Source organism: Schistocerca americana, chromosome 3 (assembly GCF_021461395.2).
Source record: "Schistocerca americana isolate TAMUIC-IGC-003095 chromosome 3, iqSchAmer2.1, whole genome shotgun sequence".
Taxonomy (NCBI): domain Eukaryota; kingdom Metazoa; phylum Arthropoda; class Insecta; order Orthoptera; family Acrididae; genus Schistocerca; species Schistocerca americana.
Window position 1 is genome coordinate 943,496,091 of NC_060121.1, and position 18,970 is coordinate 943,515,060.

An 18,970-nucleotide genomic window follows, 5' to 3' on the forward strand; every position below is an offset into this window, starting at 1 on the left:
TATTTAACAATTTCTATTCGTTATTCATCATCTGAATAAATTCTGCCCAACTTTGGTTGCAGTGCCTCTGTAATCAAATACAATGGAAGACATGACATGAAACCTGCATAGTACTTGACAAGTCCCAGTTCTGAATCCAATTTCACCAGGAAATGATATTATTTTATTTTTATGTCTAAACTGACCACAAATCTACTTTTGAAGCCATTTAACCTCGCAATACATTTTTGTGTGTGTTGCCACTTTCAAGATAAAAACTATCTTAACTGCAGTATAGTTACGAACAAGTTAGAATCTGACACGTGTCCTACTAAAAATTAATGTTCTATGTCAGTTGTATTATTTTCACTTTTATTCTTTGTGGTACCTGAGCCCTGTATCCAGTATTTGGCGAAGTCGTGCACCAGTAGTCTTTTGTATACTTGGGCCCCCAGCCACTACACATTTATTAAAAGAAGTCATTTTCCTGCATAAACTGATTTCATATTTGAAATAAAACATTTTATTTCATTATTAAAAATTAGTTAATTTTGCCCACTTTAATGTTATCAAGCTACATCATGCCAAAAATTGTGTTATGCTTACAGCAGTTTATGGTCCACGCAGCAAAATCGGAAAAAGTCTTTATGACATCCCTAATTAGAGTTTACCACAATCACATATTTGAAGTTCATGGGTAAATTAAGAAAGTGCAACCTATATGCTGGTTGAAACTTCCTGGTAGATTAAAACTGTGTGCCAGAACGAGACTTGAACTCGAGACCTTTCCCTTGTATGAGCAAGTGCTCTATCGACTGAGCTACCCAAGCATAATTCATGACCCATCCTCACAGCTTTACTTCCACCAGTACCTTGCCTCCTACCTTCCAAACTTCACAGAAGGTCTCTTACAAAACTCACAAGGCTGGCGCTCCTGAAACAAAGGATATTGCAGAGACATGGATTAGCCACAGCCTGGGGGGGTTGTTTCAAAAACGAAATTTTCACTCTGCAGTGGTGTGAGCGCTGATGTGAAACTCCTTGGGAGATTAAAACAGTGTGCTGGACTGAGCCTCGAACTAGGGACCTTTGCCTTTCAAGGGTAAGTATTCTATTGACTGAGCTACCAAAGCAAGACCCACGTCACAGCTTTACTTCCACCAGTAGCTCATCTTCTTCCTTCCAACTTCACAGAAGCTCTCCTGGGAACTTTCAAGACTAGCACTCCTGGAAGAAAGGATATTGCAGAGACATGGCATAGCTGCAGCCTGGGAGTAGAGAACTTGCCTGCAAAAGGTAAAGGTCTCGTATTTGAGTCTTGGTCTGACACACACAGGAAGTTTCATATCAGTGCACACTCTGTTGCAGAGTGAAAATTTTGTTGTGCATATGCAGGTTTCATCACAGTGCCAAAATTCATAGCACGTTAAAGTAACCCTGCTTTACTCTTGAACTGGAAACATATTTGGTGTGATCAGTAACTTAAAATCATATAGGATGCATATCAGTGAACTTAGGACAGGAACATATGGTGAGCCCTACAAAGTATAGAACATACAGCAGAGACCTCTTCAAAAATATTGGTATTTTGACAACTGCATTATAATTTTAGGATTAAAAAACAGTCTCTATAAAGAGATCAACGGTTTAATGTCAAAATGGCGAGGCATCAGATACATGGACACACATAATTCACCAATGTAATAATTAAGTTGTGAAAATGTAGTGAGCTTAAGAGTAAATTAGAGAAATTGTTGTATACCAACTTTTCATATTTCATTGAACAGATTGCAATACATTACATGAATCATATTTCATGGAGAAGAGTTTTTGGTAAAAAAAAAAGGAGATGTGTATGTTTTAAAATGCAATAGAGTAATTTCCAAAATACATTTTTATAGTGTGGCCCAGAAACATGTGTAACGAGAGAGAGAGAGAGAGAGAGAGAGAGAGAGAGAGAGAGAGGTTACTGTATAGCTTGACCTTGTTTTATTACAGACAAGTTCCAGAGTTCGTTTCTTCAATGGTGGCTCAGACTTGCACAGAGACTTCCACAGTACTCCTGACCTTGCAAGAAATAGTGCACTAATAAATGGTTCAGTGCCTGTGGATAACAGAGTTCCTAAGGGACACCGAAGCCAGGAAGATGTTGCAGCTCTGATGATGTTGGGAGGAGGTCTGGTTACAGGCAGGCCTCCACTGCCACCACCAACACACCCACCACCACCTCCACCAATAGGTCAATTGGTAAGTATTCAACTTGTCGAGGTTACTGCTGCTCCGTGTGTTGTGCAGTCATACTAGAGGATTTTGAATAATTGTTGTTCTCGTATAAGGAAGTGAGAGTAACATCATACATGACAGTTTTCACTAATTCAAATATTGCTCGTTCTTTAGGATGGATTAAACAGTGAAAAATCCAGGATGGAATGTAACAATATTATGAAAATCAAAGTTACTACTCGCCATATAGCGAAGATTCTGAATCACATATAGGCACAACAACTGTCCCTTATTTGTGACAGTTTTTTTTGTTATGTCTATCTGCGACTCAGCATCTCCTCTACTTGGTGAGTAGCAACTTTCCTTTTCATAATATTGTTGTAGGATGGAATATATATTTGTATTTTAACTTTTTATTGCTTCAGAAGCCGTACACTTCACACTGAGCAATGTTGTCTAGGTACAGGCCTAGTGTAGAAGGTGTATTGTTTCCTTCCTTCATTGTGTTAACCAACTTTACAGAGGATATGTAAGTATTCAGAACTATGCATGAGCTCTGAGCTACGGCTAGTGCTCTTCATATAAACTGGATTTGTACAGCTGAAAGTCAGTTCAAGTGTGCCAGGCCTCTCATTATTTTGTACCATTCAAAATAGAAACTCCCTCAAATAACAAAAAAAGATGTCAATCAGACAAGGAGTAGAACAAGCAAGAGTGCTGTACACATGCACAAAATGTTTTCTGTAATCTCAAAGAAGTTGTATAGATACTGGGGAGTCCTCACCAGGACATATCGAAACAACATTGGCAACACTTAAGTGTGTTGTGTGGAATCCTAAACCTATCATTCTTCAACAAGCAATATTCATTTGGAAATGCAAAGTTAACGTGCTGCCAGGTGTTGAAATTTGAGAACAATATTGTCTAAGATTCTACACATTTTACTTTGCATCTTTAGTATTTATATTGCCTATTTGTCATCAGAATAAATAAGGCATTGCACTACACCTTTCCAAAGTAGTAGTCCACATCATAATTAGGTAGTTGGTATCATGCATCAACACGGTATTGTTTATAACAGCTGTATGACATGTCCCTGTTGTATCCTGCAACTAGTGTTGGTGAGTTTGAGTGCTTTGAATTTAGTGTTGCTGCATGTGTGTACTTACAGCAACCATCAACTTTATAAGCATGAGCTGACCACCAGAGGCTGCCTGTAGGCAGCGTGCACATGGCACTGTCTCTTCCATGCTGTCTACTGGCGACTCGCACCTGTATCACCTGTATACGTGCTGAGCAGCACTGACTCACTCTCAATATGTTTTTTTAGTTTGTACCACCCACATCAGTTGTTCTGTGTATCACTTATGTTACACCTTCTGTATGATTCTTTTGTCTTGTTATGTGTTGTGTCACATGAGGCTTATTTCTGTTATTGTTCAGAGGTTTATGAATAAAGCCATATATGTGTTACATGGATCAGTTTCACATCTTACTTGGTTACTACACAATTGGTGACAAGTTTGGAACAATTTCTGTGTGTGTGCTGTCGTCAAGTGCGTTTTCATCAGGTTGACCTTAAGATTGCTGTACACACTGGTACCTCTAATATCCAGTAGCACGTCCTCTTGCATTGATACATGCCTGTATTCATCATGGCATACTATCCACAAGTTCATTAAGGCACCGTTGGTCCAGATTGTCCCACTCCTCAACAGCGATTCGGCGTAGATCCCTCAGAGTGGTGGGAAGGTCACATTGTCCATAAACAGCCCTTTTCAATCCATCCTAAGCATGTTTTGACAGGGTTCATGTCTGGAGAACATGCTGGCCACTCTAGTTGTGCGATGTCGTTATCCCGAAGGAAGTCATTCACAAGATGTGCAGGATGGGGGCGCGAACTGTCGGCCATGAAGATGAACGCCTCCCCAATACACTGCCGATATGGTTGCACTATCGGTCAGAGGAAGGCATTCATGTATCGTACAGACTTTACAGCGCCTTCCATGACCACCAGCGGCATATGTCGGCCCCACATAATGCCACCCCAGAACAGCAGGGAGCCTTGACCTTGTGGCACTTGCTGAACAGTGCGTCGAAGGCATTCAGCCTGATTGGGTTGCCTCCAAACACGTCTCCGACAATTGTCTGGTTGAAGGCATATGCAACACTCATCGGTGAAGAGAAAGTGATGCCAATGGTGAGCGGTCCATTCGGCTTGTTGTAGGGCCCATCTTTACTGCGTTGCATGGTGTCCATGGTTGCAAAGATGGATCTTGGATGTCGGGAGTGAAGTTGTGCATCATGCAGCCTATTGCGCACAGTTTGAGTCATAACATGATATCTTGTGGCTGCACAAAAAGCATTATTCACCATGGTGGCATTGCTGTCAGGGTTCCTTCAAGCCACAATCTGTAGGTAGCTGTCATCTACTGCAGTAGTAGCCCTTGAGTGGCCTGAGCGAGGAATGTCATCGACAGTTCCTGCCTCTCTGTGTCTCCTCCATGTCCGAACAACATCACTTTGGTTCATTCCGAGATGCCTGGACACTTCCCTTGTTGAGAGCCCTTCCTGGCACAAAGTAACAATGTGGACATGATCGAACTGCAGTATTGACTGTCTAGGCATGGTTGAACTACAGGCAACATGAGCTGTGTACCTCCTTCCTGGTGGAATGACTGGAACTGATCGGCTGTCAGTCCCCTCTGTCTAATAGGTGCTGCTCATGCATGGTTGTTTACATCTTTGGGCAGTTTTAATGACATCTCTGAACAGTCAAAGGGACTGTGTTTGTGATACAATATCCACAGTCAATGTGTATCTTCAGGAGTTCTGGGAACTGTGGTGATGCAAAATATTTTTTTCATGTGTGTGTGTATTTATAGTGAATGTGTAATGGAACAGTGCAATTTTAAATGTTTCGATTCTTTTTTAATCAAAGCTGTACTGGGTCAATATTGCCTTCATGAAATGTCACAGCGAAGCAAAGCTTAGAATTCATATTTTATTAAAAGATGTTCTTAATATCATTCTTTTGTATGAGTGTAAATTTGAAATTATTGAGTCCATGTGTTAAACATTTCTATTTGATAAAAGGGAAAGCAATACTAACAATTAAACTCAATATTTTCAGGTGAAAGTAGATATTTCAAGAGGTACTCAGAAGCCAGCATCATCAGTTCTGACAGTTGGTAGTGAATATGCTAATATGTCAGCCAGTAATATCAAGGCCGATACAGCAACACCTCGTAGTAGCAGCGGCACAAGTAGTGACAGTGGTTCAGGTAGCATCATGTCCAGCTTCAGACCAGCAAACAGTGCCAAACTCTATGCATCACCTGAAGATGTAAAGACAGTTGGATACCGTTCTCGAAGTCTGCCTGCTCATTCTGCTCGACCTCAGGTAAATTTATATCCATTATATACATCAATGACTTACAAATGTGCTCCTACTACACCCTTAATTTGGTTAAATTAATGTTTCAGGTTAGGAAATCTCACAGTCTTAGATCTGCCGCTTCATCTTTTAAGCCACCATCACAGATGACGACAGTTCAGACTGCTGTTAACAATACGAACCCCTATTCGACTACTAACAACAATGCAAATCCTTATGCTCAACCTATACGAGCATCACGAAGTCACAGCACAGCTGGCAGCAAGGAGAGCACTAAGGGGAAGTCCAAAACAAAGACAATACCCACGAGTTCTTCAGCAGCAAATCTTTCGGCAGCAACTGGTAGCGGTGGTGGAAGCAGCAGCAGTAGTAGTGGCCCCCCACCTATTCCAGAGCCCGATTATAGCCTCAGTGAGAGCGAACCAGATGTTGATGATGAGAGTGATAAGGACTTAGAAGAGAAGGCCACGGTAAAAGTAGAAACCAGTGGTAATAGCAATGCCAGCAGTGGCAGTAGCTCTTCGAGCACATTACCACACAGTTTCAGTGTAGAAGAGATTCAGAAGGTTCGCACGCAGCTAAAGAGCTCAAAAAGTTACCCTAATGATTTTCTGATGCTAAACCCAAATTCCGGTGGTGGAGGTGGTGAGAGTGGAGGTAGTGGAGGCGGAGGAGAAGAAGGCGGTGGTGACAACGGTGGTGGCAGTAATGGTGGTGGTGAAGATGGTGACAACTCTTCGAGTGGTGTAAGTTCTGATCAGGAGGTTCCTGTTGGACCACCTTGTGGTTTTGATGATGGACGATCTTCTGAAGGCTCCGGAAGTTCTACTGGTGAGGACCGCAGCGTTCAGAGTGAGACTACTGCCAAGCAGCAGAATCCCACAGTTAATAGACAGAGAGTAGTAATCACAGGTGGTGGTATGCTAACGAGAAACGCGGTCTCTCTTGCACAGCTCCCACCTCCTCTTGAAGGTGAAGGAGAAGGCGATGGAGAACTTGTAGTTCCACCACCACCAGAATTTCTTGGTGGAATTGGAAATGGAAACAATGGTGCGACAACTGAAGAAGTACTTGCACCACCTCCACAATTTAGTGACAATCGATTAGTGACTAGAGTAAGGATAGTAGGGGCCGTACCGAAACCTGGAGCATCTGCTGCCAGTGCGAGGCTACATAGCCAGTGAAGTCATTATTAGTTTATTACAAAAGACACTAACTTCTAAGAGACTGACATTTTTACTCAATATTTTTTCTGAATTTTTTCCAAGTCTATATTTAGGCAGTACACATGTTAAAATAATTAACTTAAAAAATAAAAAAAATAAATATATAAAAGATCTTGAAACAGTTATTTCTGTTTCTCCTCAAATGCATTTATGCTACAGAGATTAAATAATAAATAACAACGAAGAGCTGTTTTAGCCTCACAGGGAATCCTGTTTAATTTCCTGCCTTAGAATGGATTGACTGTAAAAACTGTAAAGACAAAACATGTAAACTGACAACTAAATTTAGTGTACGTTTAAGGATTTGTAGTTGTGCACAGTCTCCTGTTCATCGTCCAGTACCTAAATTAATAATGTCTGCTGTGTTGCGTTGCTAATTAACTAGAATAAAGTGTTGAAATGTATGAATAATTGTAATTTTTTATGTATAAAATGCTGTTAGTTAGTAATGTGGTAATTTACCTTAAACAGACAGAGAAGAAATGCTCAAAGAGATTTTTCACCTGAAGATTGCTGCAAGACGCAAATCTATTTAATAGAATATTACATTCCATCTTAAGTAGATATGTCTATTTATAAGGGAATACTCTGGAACTGCTTGAAGATATAATGGATTTATCCAGTTTTGCATGTAATACTTCAAAATATGGCCAAAGTACTCTTCACTGTTACTGTTCAGTAAAGCAAACAATATAGCCGACTGTATAGTTGAAAATGTACAGAGATTATAATGCACAGAATTGTGAGTAAATACTGGGAAAAATTAGTTCTGTCCATGCCTGATGAAATTTTATGGAAAACTATTAGCTGTGTATAATAAAGTGAATTGTTTGTACTACAGACAGCACATTGTTGCCTCATCACCGTGTTTGAGCATTTGCAATTTCCTACAGATTTTGACAGATTTCAGAAGAGTTCCACAAAAATACCCAAATGATATTTTCTTGTCAGTTTTTAAGATTGATGTTTATGTGTAGTTTTTGTTATAATTTTCAAAGTAAATAAAACATAACTATGGAAAATGTACTGTGTAGACCTATGATCCAAACCCTCCATGAATAGCTTCTCAATAATTAGATGAATGGTTTTAATGAGGTGATTTCTTCTCGGTAGTGCAGTATGTGTAAGCACAATAGAAGACTGAGAAAGATACATAATTGGAAACTGAATACGGGCCTCTGTTTGTAGACATAAAGTGTACCATGAACTGAAACCAAGTACCGTATATGGACGTCAAAAAAATTAAGTGCATTAGCTATGGGAAAAAAATCTCCATCAATATTCTTAAAAGCAAATATATCTGACTATAAAAACTACAGAGAGGAACATGGGCAGAATTCCTTGCAATGGTTTTTGAATCAATTCAAGAAGTAGAAATTAGTTATAATGAGTTTGAGACAGCAAAAATAATCATCAGAAAGAGACAGTAGTAAGAAATAAAGTAATATGAGTTAAACAGGAAACATTGTGATTAAAAGTAAATAAAAATAAAAGAAAATGTTCAGTGCTACAAAATCATATGAAAGAGCTTGAAATAGTGAGTAGTCCATATGTGGCTGGTTAGAGAAATCCTGCTGACAAAAACCAAACATTCCCTGTCAGTTTAGGTATGATGTGGAAGTTAAAAGCAAAATTTAGAATATTGCTGACTTACACCAATCTGTCATAAGAACGATGATAAAGTCTTCACCAAAGTAATGAGCTGCCCTCCATCCAGCAAACAGAAAACATTCTAGCACAATCTAACATCAAATTTTGAGAAGCACTGTCACCGGAGAAGGAGATATTAATTTTAACTGAAGACAAAGAGGGAATCTTGAAAACTACACATTGGATCAAAAAGCTATAATTCCAACTTATTTGTCTTGGAGGGGGACATCCGACGATAGCACATTCGATCCCCCATCCCACCCCACGCCAAGCGTGGGTTGCAGGTGGCAACTTAAATTCTTCAATCGTAAACCCCAGTTTTTATTGCAAGTTATGACTCTATGGCAAAACTTACATACATTTTGTCTGAGGCATTTTCTTTGTTTCGCCAGAGATGGTACTGTAATTGGAGGAATAGAAATGGGCACACAATCGTGAAGAATAGAAATGGGTACACAATCGTAATTCACAAGCTACTCTATTGCCCACAGTCAGCCTTCTGGTGAACAATTATTGCAGTCAGTAACACTACCATTCAATTTAGCTCCTACTGTGAACTTTGCTACTAGAATATGTAAATGCTCTGAGACTGCTATTGATATTACCTCTGTAGACAAATCTAGGGAAAAAAGTCATATCACAAAACCAATAGTAAATGGGCTATCTGATAATGACATGCATCATCTTGTGTTAAATGTTGAAACTTGTCAGGATAAAAAAATCTATTAAATCTGAGTACAGGAGGGTAATAAAATAAGTCAAAGATTGATAAATTCAGGAAATTGCTCAAAGATATGAATTGGATAGATGTTTACAATATTTCTGACTCAAATGCAAAATACAAAGTGTTCATTAAGAAAGTTACCTCCACTTTTGAAAACTGTTTTCCACTAAAGATAACTCGAATCACACAGAAGTCAAAAAATAAACCATGGATTACACATGGAATAAAGATATCATGTGGGACAAAATGGAGACTGTATCTACTATCAACGAACAGCTCTGATGTTAGAATTGTAATGTATTACAAAAAATACAGCAAAATATTGAAGCAAGTAATCCAGAAATCGAAGCAGCTTTATTATGAGAAAAAGATAATTACATCAAGCAGCAAAATAAAAACTGTATGGGATACTGTGAAGACAGAGACATTTGGGGCCAAAAACAAAGACGAACAGATAGCACTAAAAATAAATGAGACTTTGGTAACAAGTACATGTACTGTTGCAAACCTGTTAAACAATTACTTCAGTTCTGTTACTGACAGCTTGAAGTATCTGAGACCATTCTTTAAAAATAACTTCAGTAAAATGGAAATGACATGTCTCCCAAAGAAGTAGCATCAGTCATAAAATCCTTAAAATCTAAGAATTCCAGTGGGTATGATAACATATAAACGAAGTTAATCAAAGAGTGCTCATGTGAGTTGAGTTCTATCTTAAGTTATTTGTGTAATCAATCTCTTTCAGTGGAACATTTCCAGACTGGCTAAAATATGCTGAAGTTAAGCCTCTTTACTAGAAGGGGGATAAAGAGATACCATCAAACTGTTGACCAATTTTACTTTTGCCGGCTTTCTCAAAAATATTTGAAAAGTTTGTGTTCAAGCATCTCCTTAAGCATCTGACTGCAAATAATATATTGTGCAAGTCACACTTTGGATTTCTTTGACCGTGTGAACCACAGCATTCTCTCAAGTAAATTAGAGTATTATGGTGTCACCAGCAATGCTGTGAAATGATTTGAGTCTCATCTATCTAACAGGAAACAAAGGGAGTCGTCGTGAAATACCTGTGCAGTAAGCAGTCAGTCTTCATCTGACTGGGAATTAATTACATGTGGTGTTCCTCAAGGTTCCATCTTGTGTCCATTGCTTTTTCTTGTGTACATTAATGACCTCTCATCTGATACATTGACAAATGCTAAATTTGTTTTGTTTGCTGATGATACAAACATTGCAATAAGCAGCAAGTCAAGTACAGATTTAGAAATAGCTGCTAATCAAATTTTCACTGACATTAACAAATGATTTAAAGCTAATTCACTGTCCTTAACTTTGAGAATACCCACTATATGTAGTTCAGAACCTGTAAGAGATTTCCTTCCAGCATATGTATAACATATGAAGGCACACAGATTGAAGAGGTTGACAGTGTTAAATTTCTGGGATTACAACTGGATAATAAATTTAGTTGGGAAGGGCATGCCACAGAGTTGCTTAAGCACCTAAACAAGTCTGTACTTGGCTTGAGAATGTTGTCAGATGTAGGAGATATAAATATAAGAAAACTTGCATACTTCGCTTACTTTCATTCTATTATGTCATATGTAATCATATTCTGGGGCAAATCATCAAACCGAGAAAAAGTTTTTAGGGTGAAAAAGTGTGTGGTAAGAATCATTTGTGGTGTAAATTCAAGAACATCATGAAGAATTCAAGGAGAATTCAAGGAACTTTGTATTCTAACCACTGCTTTTCAGTGTATTTATTCCTTAATGAAATTTGTTGCAAGTAATACATCTCTATTTCCAACCAATAGCTCAATACATAATATCAATACTAAGAATAAGAAAATCTACATAAAGACCTAAAATCACAAACCGTGGCCCAAAAAGGGGTCCAATATTCAGGATCACACATTTTCAATAAATTGCCAGCAACCATTAAAAACTTGGTTTCAGATAAAGCATGGTTTAAACAGAGTTTGAAAGATTTTTTTGATAGACAACTCATCCTACTCCATAGACTGTTAAGCCAGCTTAAGTAAAAATATCTGTTAGATTTCAGTTTTGACAGCACATGGTCACAACAGTCAAGATTAGGTATTTTGTATATGATAAATTTATTAATAGTGTGTAACAATGTTTCATTCTGACAGTATGTTAATTCTGTAACTATTAGCTGTTCCAGTTTACCACATTGTATTCACCTATTTCAACAATCTCCTGACAAATGATCAGGGTAGTAAGTATTATATTCAAATGTAGTATGTTTTTATGTATACTTTTCACACCCACGAGAATCATCTCATTTTTGGGTCTAAGGGACAAAAACTTAATCTAATCTAATCTAATCCTCAAATGTCCGTCCAATGGCATGTGGGGCCCCACCTCCATGCTGCAAGGATAGGACAGGCCAGTATTTCATAACTTCTAAATGGAAACCCCACTTGCAATGTGGTATTCCCCTGACATATCGAACAGGGGACTACTCAACTCGCCACTGTGACTATGGTTCGAGGCAAATGCTGCTCTACTTTCCCAATTAGACTACGTGTTCAAACGTAATATCCCCGCCTTCAATGAACTTAGTGATCTGCTTTTCAAATGACCATACACAGGACACAACACATCTGGGAGAATGTCACCACAGGTGTTTCTGATGCAGTCAATCAAGTCTTCACAGCCTGTTGGGACTTGCTAGTACACCTTATCTTTTAAATATCCCAATAGAAAGAAATACAGTGACATCAAATCCAGTGACCTAGTGGGCCAATTAATAGGGTCACCTCTGCTGATCCACCGACCAGTGTAAACACAGTCCAATACCTCCTGTGTTTCAATTGTGTAAAGCGTTTGGCAACCGTCATTCTGAAACCAGATACATTGTCAAACATCGAGGGCAAAATCCTGTTGTGGTACTAGTAGTTCCTGTTCCAAAAACATTCAATATTTGTGTCTATTCAACATGCTGTTGATAAAATACAGACCAATGAGTTTGTTCCCGATGGTGCCACACCATGTGTTAACTGACCATAGACGTCAATGGTCAGCTTGCCGTAACCAGTGGAGATTGCCTTCACTCCAGTAATGCTACCATATTTTCTCAATGCAGTCTCTGTAAAGAACATGGGGTCATTTTCATTTGTTGACGTGCCCATTCACAAAACACTACCCGGGTATGGAAACTGGTGCCATGAAGTTCTTGATGCAGTGACACGTGGTATGGTTGATACTTAATTATGAAGCAGTGTTATGACAATGCTACCTATAGACATACCAGAATCCTGGTGTAACTGCCGTGGGTTGTGGGTTGTTCACTGCCACTAGTACAGCTATTTCATTAGTTTCTCCTGTCACATGTTTGCTACATTTCCTTTTGCTGGTCTGTATGGTGCCAACACACATAAAGGCGTTTACAGCACTGTAAAAGAGTGACTGAGAGTGAGCTTTCTCTGGAAAATGCAAGGCAACAGCAGCCTCAACATTTCTTCTACATTTTTTCTTCTGTGGTTGCAACATTCATCATCCACTTGCACACCTGTTCTGCAAATGACAGATAGGTGTGCAGGCAATAAACGCTGTGCACGTATTGTAATGTTTAGAACCCCTATCTGTTCTACATCTGCACGATATGTGAGTTCTGGTCGCAGAGTACTGCCTGTACACATACATCATAGTTTGCTACATGGCTGTGGTGGTGTGTTGAGTAGTTCCCTGTTTGATGTGTTATTGCAAAGGGGATTTCCAATTAGAACTTATGAAATACTTGCCTGTTCTACTCTCACAGCTCGGAGGAGGTGACTCACGTGCCATTGGATGTTGAAGGGTCATTGAGAAGCATATCATAAATTACGATTGTGACCTATTTCTAGACCTCAGATTACAGTGCCATCTGTGACAAAATGAAGAAAATGGATCAGACAAAATGTATGTAGATTTTGCCGTAGAATTGTAATCTGCAATAAAAACTGGGGTTTCCATTGAAGATATCAAAGTTGCCATCCACACACACAGTGTGGGGTGATGGGTCAAGTGCGGTATCATTGGATCCCACTCTCCGAGGCAAACAAACTGGAATTGCAGCTTTTTGTGATCCGATGTGATGTTCTCGAGATATTTCAACATCTTCAATTAAAAAGTGAACAACCTGTACGCCAACACACAGTGTCCTATCCAGAGTCATATTAATGTTAAAAGCACTTCATGTTGCCTGAGGATTCTCCAGTTAACACAATACTGTGCTTCAACAGCAAGTCGACTCTGCGTCAAAATCTACACCACCAGTATTGCCACAGTGGCAGACTAAGAGGTTGGTACAGAGTGAGGTAGCACAGTGTTAATGCACTATACTTACTTTCATGAGAACAGTGGTTCAAATCCTCTTTCAGTCATCCAGAATTAGGTTTCCCTAAATCGCTTAATGCAACTGTTGGGATGGCTCCTTTAAAAAACAAATGGGCAATTTGCCAAGATATGAGTTTGTACTTTCTAACATCACCATCTGATTGACAATGGGCAAATAATAATAATCATTATTTGATATTAACAAAAATTTGAGTTTGAGATTTTCATATGATGTGACAGGAACAGCAAGCAGATGTATGTCACTGAGAGTTAATTTCATTAAATGGTAACATAGGAAGAAATTAATTTCTAAATAATGTACTTCTGGGATGTCGGGTAATTAAGACCTCCATTTTTTGCATGTAAATTAATAACCCAACAACTATTTTCATTTGACTTTCTTTTATTTTTTCCTGTTGCACCAATATATAAAACTTCTTCATTTATTCTTTTAAAATCACCAAAAAACTGGGTACAGGCATGACTTGAAGAAACTGAAGCTGTACTGATCTGATAGACATAGCCACCATGTTGTATGTAAATACATGACAATGCAATTTTACAAATCCACTACTGAAATGCTTACGTAATTATACTTGTAATTAAAAGATGTGCATTTTACAAACTTTGAGGTAAAACATTATGTTTTACAAAACTCTAGAAAATGTCTCACATAATCAAGATTTCGACAGGCATTCATTTCAGTACATAAATTAATTCAGTATGTTGTTTTAATAACTGCACATAATTGATTCTAAATTACATTTTAATTACATAATCATTATGATTACTAATATCATATTTTCATAGAATCTTGTTTAGGTGTTTTAACATTTTACAAAAGTTGCTTTTGAAATAACCAATTTGAATATCCTATTAAACAAAATTAATGTTGTGTCAACTTGCAGTATTCATTCCTCTCCACCACTGGCTGGTTGATACAGCAACCAGTTTTCATTGTTATGTATTGAAAATAAAAGTCACTGTTGCAAACACCTTATAATTGGGTGATGGCTAACAACAGTGAAATGCGTTCTTTTTACACTACTGGCCATTAAAATTGCTACACCAAGAGGAAATGCAGATGATAAACGGGTATTCATTGGACAAATATATTATACTAGAACTGACATGTGATTACATTTTCATGCAATGTGGGTGCATAGGTCCTGAGAAATCAGTACCCAGAACAACCACCTCTGGCCGTAATGGCCTTGATACGCCTGGGCACTGAGTCAAACAGAGCTTGGATGGTGTGTACTGGTACAGCTGCCCATGCAGATTCAACACGATACCATGGTTCATCAAGAGTAGTGACTGGCGTATTGTGACAACTGGCGTATTGTGACGAGCCAGTTGCTCAGCCACCATTGACCAGATGTTTTCAATTGGTGAGAGATCTGGAGAATGTGCTGGCCGGGGCAGCAGTCGAACATTTTCTGTATCCAGAAAGGCCCATACAGGACCTGCAACATGCGGTCGTGCATTTCCTGCTGAAATGTAGGGTTTCGCAGTGATCGAATGAAGGCTAGAGCCAGGGGTCATAACACATCTGAAATCTAATGTCCACTGTTCAAAGTGCCATCAATGCGAACAAGAGGTGACGGAGACGTGTAACCAATGGCACCCCGTACCATCACACCGGGTGATACGCCTGTATAACGATGACGAATACATGCTTCCAATGTGCGTCCACCATGATGTCGCCAAACATGGATGCGACCATCATGATGCTGTAAACAGAACCTGGATTCATCCGAAAAAATGACGTTTTGCCATTCGTGCACCCAGGTTCATCGTTGAGTACACTATCACAGGCCCTCCTCGCTGTGATGCAGCGTCAAGGGTAACCGCAGCCATGGTCTCCGAGCTGATAGTGCATGCAGCTGAGAACGTCAACGAACTGTTCGTGCAGATGGTTGTTGTCTTGCAATCGTCCTCATCTGTTGACTCGGGGATCAAGACGTGGCTGCACGATCCATTACAGCCATGCGGATAAGATGTCTGTCATCTCAACTGCTAGTGATACGAGGCCGTTGGGATCCAGCGCGGCCTTCCGTATTACCCTCCTGAACCCACCGATTCCATATTCTGCTAACAGTCATTGGATCTCGACCAACGCGAGCAGCAATGTCGCGATACGATAAACCGCAATCACGATAGGCTACAGTCCGACCTTTATCAAAGTCTGAAACGTGATGGTACGCATTTCTCCTCCTTACACGAGGCATCACAACAATGCTTCACCAGGCAACGCCGGTCAACTGCTGTTTGTGTATGAGAAATTGGTTGGAAACTTTCCTCATGTCAGCACGTTGTAGGTGTAGCCACCGGTGCCAACCTGGTGTGAATGCTCTGAAAAGCTAATCATTTGCATATCACAGCATCTTCTTCCTGTCGGTTAAGTTTCACATCTGTAGCACGTCATCTTCGTGGTGTAGCAATTTTAATGGCCAGTAGTGTAAATAAAAATAACTTTGCAACTTTGACTGTTTTATGTTTGATGTATTGTGTCAACTTAGCAGTAAGAAGACTTTTATATGACAAATTAAAAATAACAACATACTTTTGAGTTTGATAGCATTTGCACTTTATTAGAACATTAAACAATGACTGACAAAATCTGGAATTGAGTATTTCAGTAAACATAAAGGATCGAATGCTACACTGGTCTGTTACATTACATGCTCCATTTCTTAATGACTTCCGTCCCTCCTTTAAAATGGATGGTCCCATATACACTAGCATCCAGACTAATTTCCTCAAGGTAGACAGCCTCAATGCATTACATTTTGATAATAACAAACAAATACTGTACAACTAACTGTAAGTAACGATGCACAGTGTTTGGTAAGGCATGTAAAAATATACTGAATAATTTCCACAGTACAATTTGTTCACTGCCTCTCAGTTTGCCTTTCAATGCTTTACGGAGAAAATTCTACGTCATCTTACAAATAAATTTCTGATGGAGCTAAATGACCTCAACTATACTGAGGCTGTTAGTATACTTTGTGACATTGCCAAGACCATTGATTGCATGTACCAAAAAAGTATATACAGTAGCTTATTATGTTGTAATATCCATGTTGCATGGATTAATTGTATTTTTCTCAGTGGGACACAGATGGTAACACTTTTTATCTGGTCTGTTGTTACTCCTGACCTACATAAATGATTTTCCAATTGCTTAGCAACATTTTTCTGAGCATGTTTCGTTTGCTGATGAGAAAAGCATACTGTCCACAGGTTCAAATTCAGCCAGACAGGACACAGCCCAGATCACAGCAAGTCTTAATCTCACAACGACATATGTAATGAAGTTTCAAACAAATAAAAAATTAAAATGACCTACTGGTGGCAAAAATAGTCATTAACAGTCACATATTAAAGGAAACACTATGTGTAAAATTAGTGGCTGTCAAACTGGATAACAGATTAAAATGAGCCTACACAGAAAAACTAGTAAATGTGTTTCGCGGTTAGAAGCATCTTTCATTGTGTTGACCTGAAGAGGAAACTGCTGGCTTGTTTTGCATACTTGCATTCCCTATTGTCTTACAGAGTTATCTTCTGCAGCAAAAGAGCTGCAGTAAAGGAAGTATTTATACAGAAAATGTGAACAGTAAGAAGTGTTTTTGCCACATTTGAGGATGGTTTCATAAGTCTAGTAAAATAGCAAGAATTTTTTTAAAAAAAAAGAAACAATTCACCTTATTCCTTGATGTAGTCTCCATTGATCCTCCAGCTTTTTCCTCCCAATGGATTAATAGGTTCAGTCAAACTGCAAAATACTCATTGATTGCAACTATCACATTATCTGCATCTACATAACTACTCTGCAAATCACAGGTAAGTACATGGCAGAGGATTCATCAAACCACCTTCACAATAATTTTAATCTTCATTTTCCATTATGGACCATGGGACAAATTCTCATATATTCCAACCTTGAACAGTGTACGGAAAAAAATTAACATTTATATCTGTCTGTGTGAGCTCTGATTTCTCTTATTTGATTATGAAGATCATTTCTCCCTATGTAGGTCTGTGTCAACAAAATATTTTCACATTCGGAGGTGAAAATTGGTAATTGAAATTTCCTGAGAAGAGCATGCTGCAACGAGAAACGCATTTGTTTTGATTATGTCCACCACAAATCCCTTATCATGTCCATGATAATACAAATGTGCTGCCCTTCTTTGAACTTTCTCATTCCTATCTGTAAGGATCCCACACCGTGCACCAGTACTCCAAAAGAGAATGGATGAGCGTAGTATAGGCAGTCTATGTTGCATCTTTTAAGTACTCTGCCAATGAAACACAGTCTTTGCTTCACCTTCCAGTTTAATTTGTTTGTAGTTGTAATTTAGAGGTATTTAGTTGAATTTACAGCCTTTAGATTTGATTGATTCATCATGTAGCCAAAGTTTAACAGATTCCTTTTAGCACCCAGATGACCTCACACTTTTCATTATTTGGGGTCAATTGCCAAATTTCATACCTTACAGATATCTAAATTGTTTTGCAATTTGTTTTGATCTTGTCATGACTTTACTAGATGATAAATGACAGCATCATCTGCAAACAACCAAAGGCAGTTGCACAGATTGTCTCTCAAATTTTTTATGTATATAAGAAACAACAGAGAGTCTATAACACTACATTGGGTAATGCCGGGAATATCTTCTGTTTTACTCAATGGCTTTCCGACACTTTCTACAAACTGTGACCTCTCTGACAGGCAAACACAAATCCTGTTGCATAACTGAGACAATAGTACATAAGCAAGCCAGTTCATTAAAATCAAGCAATGGAAAATCCAGTATGGAATGTGACAATATTATGACAAGGAAAGTTGACACTCACTGCACTGCACTGCACTGCACTGCCACTCACTTGCCTGAGTCACAGAGAGGCACAACAAAAAGATTGTCATGTTTGGCAGTGTGCTCAGCAACAGGGTGGTCCACTTGTTTCTTGTCCACAGTTTGTCGGTGGCCATTCAAGCGGACAGACAGCTTGGTGGTTGTCATGCCCACATAGAATGCAGCAGAGTGGTTGCAGGTTAGCTCGTAGATCATGTGACTGGTTTCACAGGTAGCTCTGCCTTTGATGGGATAGGTGATGTTAGTGAACGGACTGGAGTAGGTGGTGGTGGGAGGATGTATGGACAGGTCTTGCATCTAGGTCTATTACAGGGGTATGAGCCATGCGGTAAGGGGTTGTAAGCAGGGGCTGTGTAGGGATGGATGAGTATATTGTGTAGGTTTGGTGAACAGCAAAGTACCACTTTGGAAGGGGTGAGAAGGATAGTGGGCAGGAAATTTCTCATTTCAGGGCATGACGAGAGGTAGCGGAAACCCTGGCAGCAAATGTAATTCAGTTGCCCCAGTCCTGAGTGGTACTGATTTACAAGGGGAATACT

The 18,970-nt window shown here is 39.1% G+C and overlaps 1 protein-coding gene across 1 annotated transcript in view; it reads left to right on the plus strand.

Moving 5' to 3' along the window:
* LOC124606563 (SH3 and multiple ankyrin repeat domains protein 3) overlaps nt 1-7,847 on the plus strand; it is a 147,307-nt gene extending 139,460 nt beyond the window's left edge. The window contains exons 16-18 of the mRNA XM_047138546.1: nt 1,978-2,226; nt 5,336-5,605; nt 5,689-7,847. Coding sequence (XP_046994502.1) covers nt 1,978-2,226; nt 5,336-5,605; nt 5,689-6,783 — 1,614 coding nt within the window. The 3' untranslated portion in view covers nt 6,784-7,847. The remainder of the gene's footprint in view (nt 1-1,977; nt 2,227-5,335; nt 5,606-5,688) is intronic.
* The last annotated feature ends 11,123 nt before the right edge of the window (nt 7,848-18,970 follow it).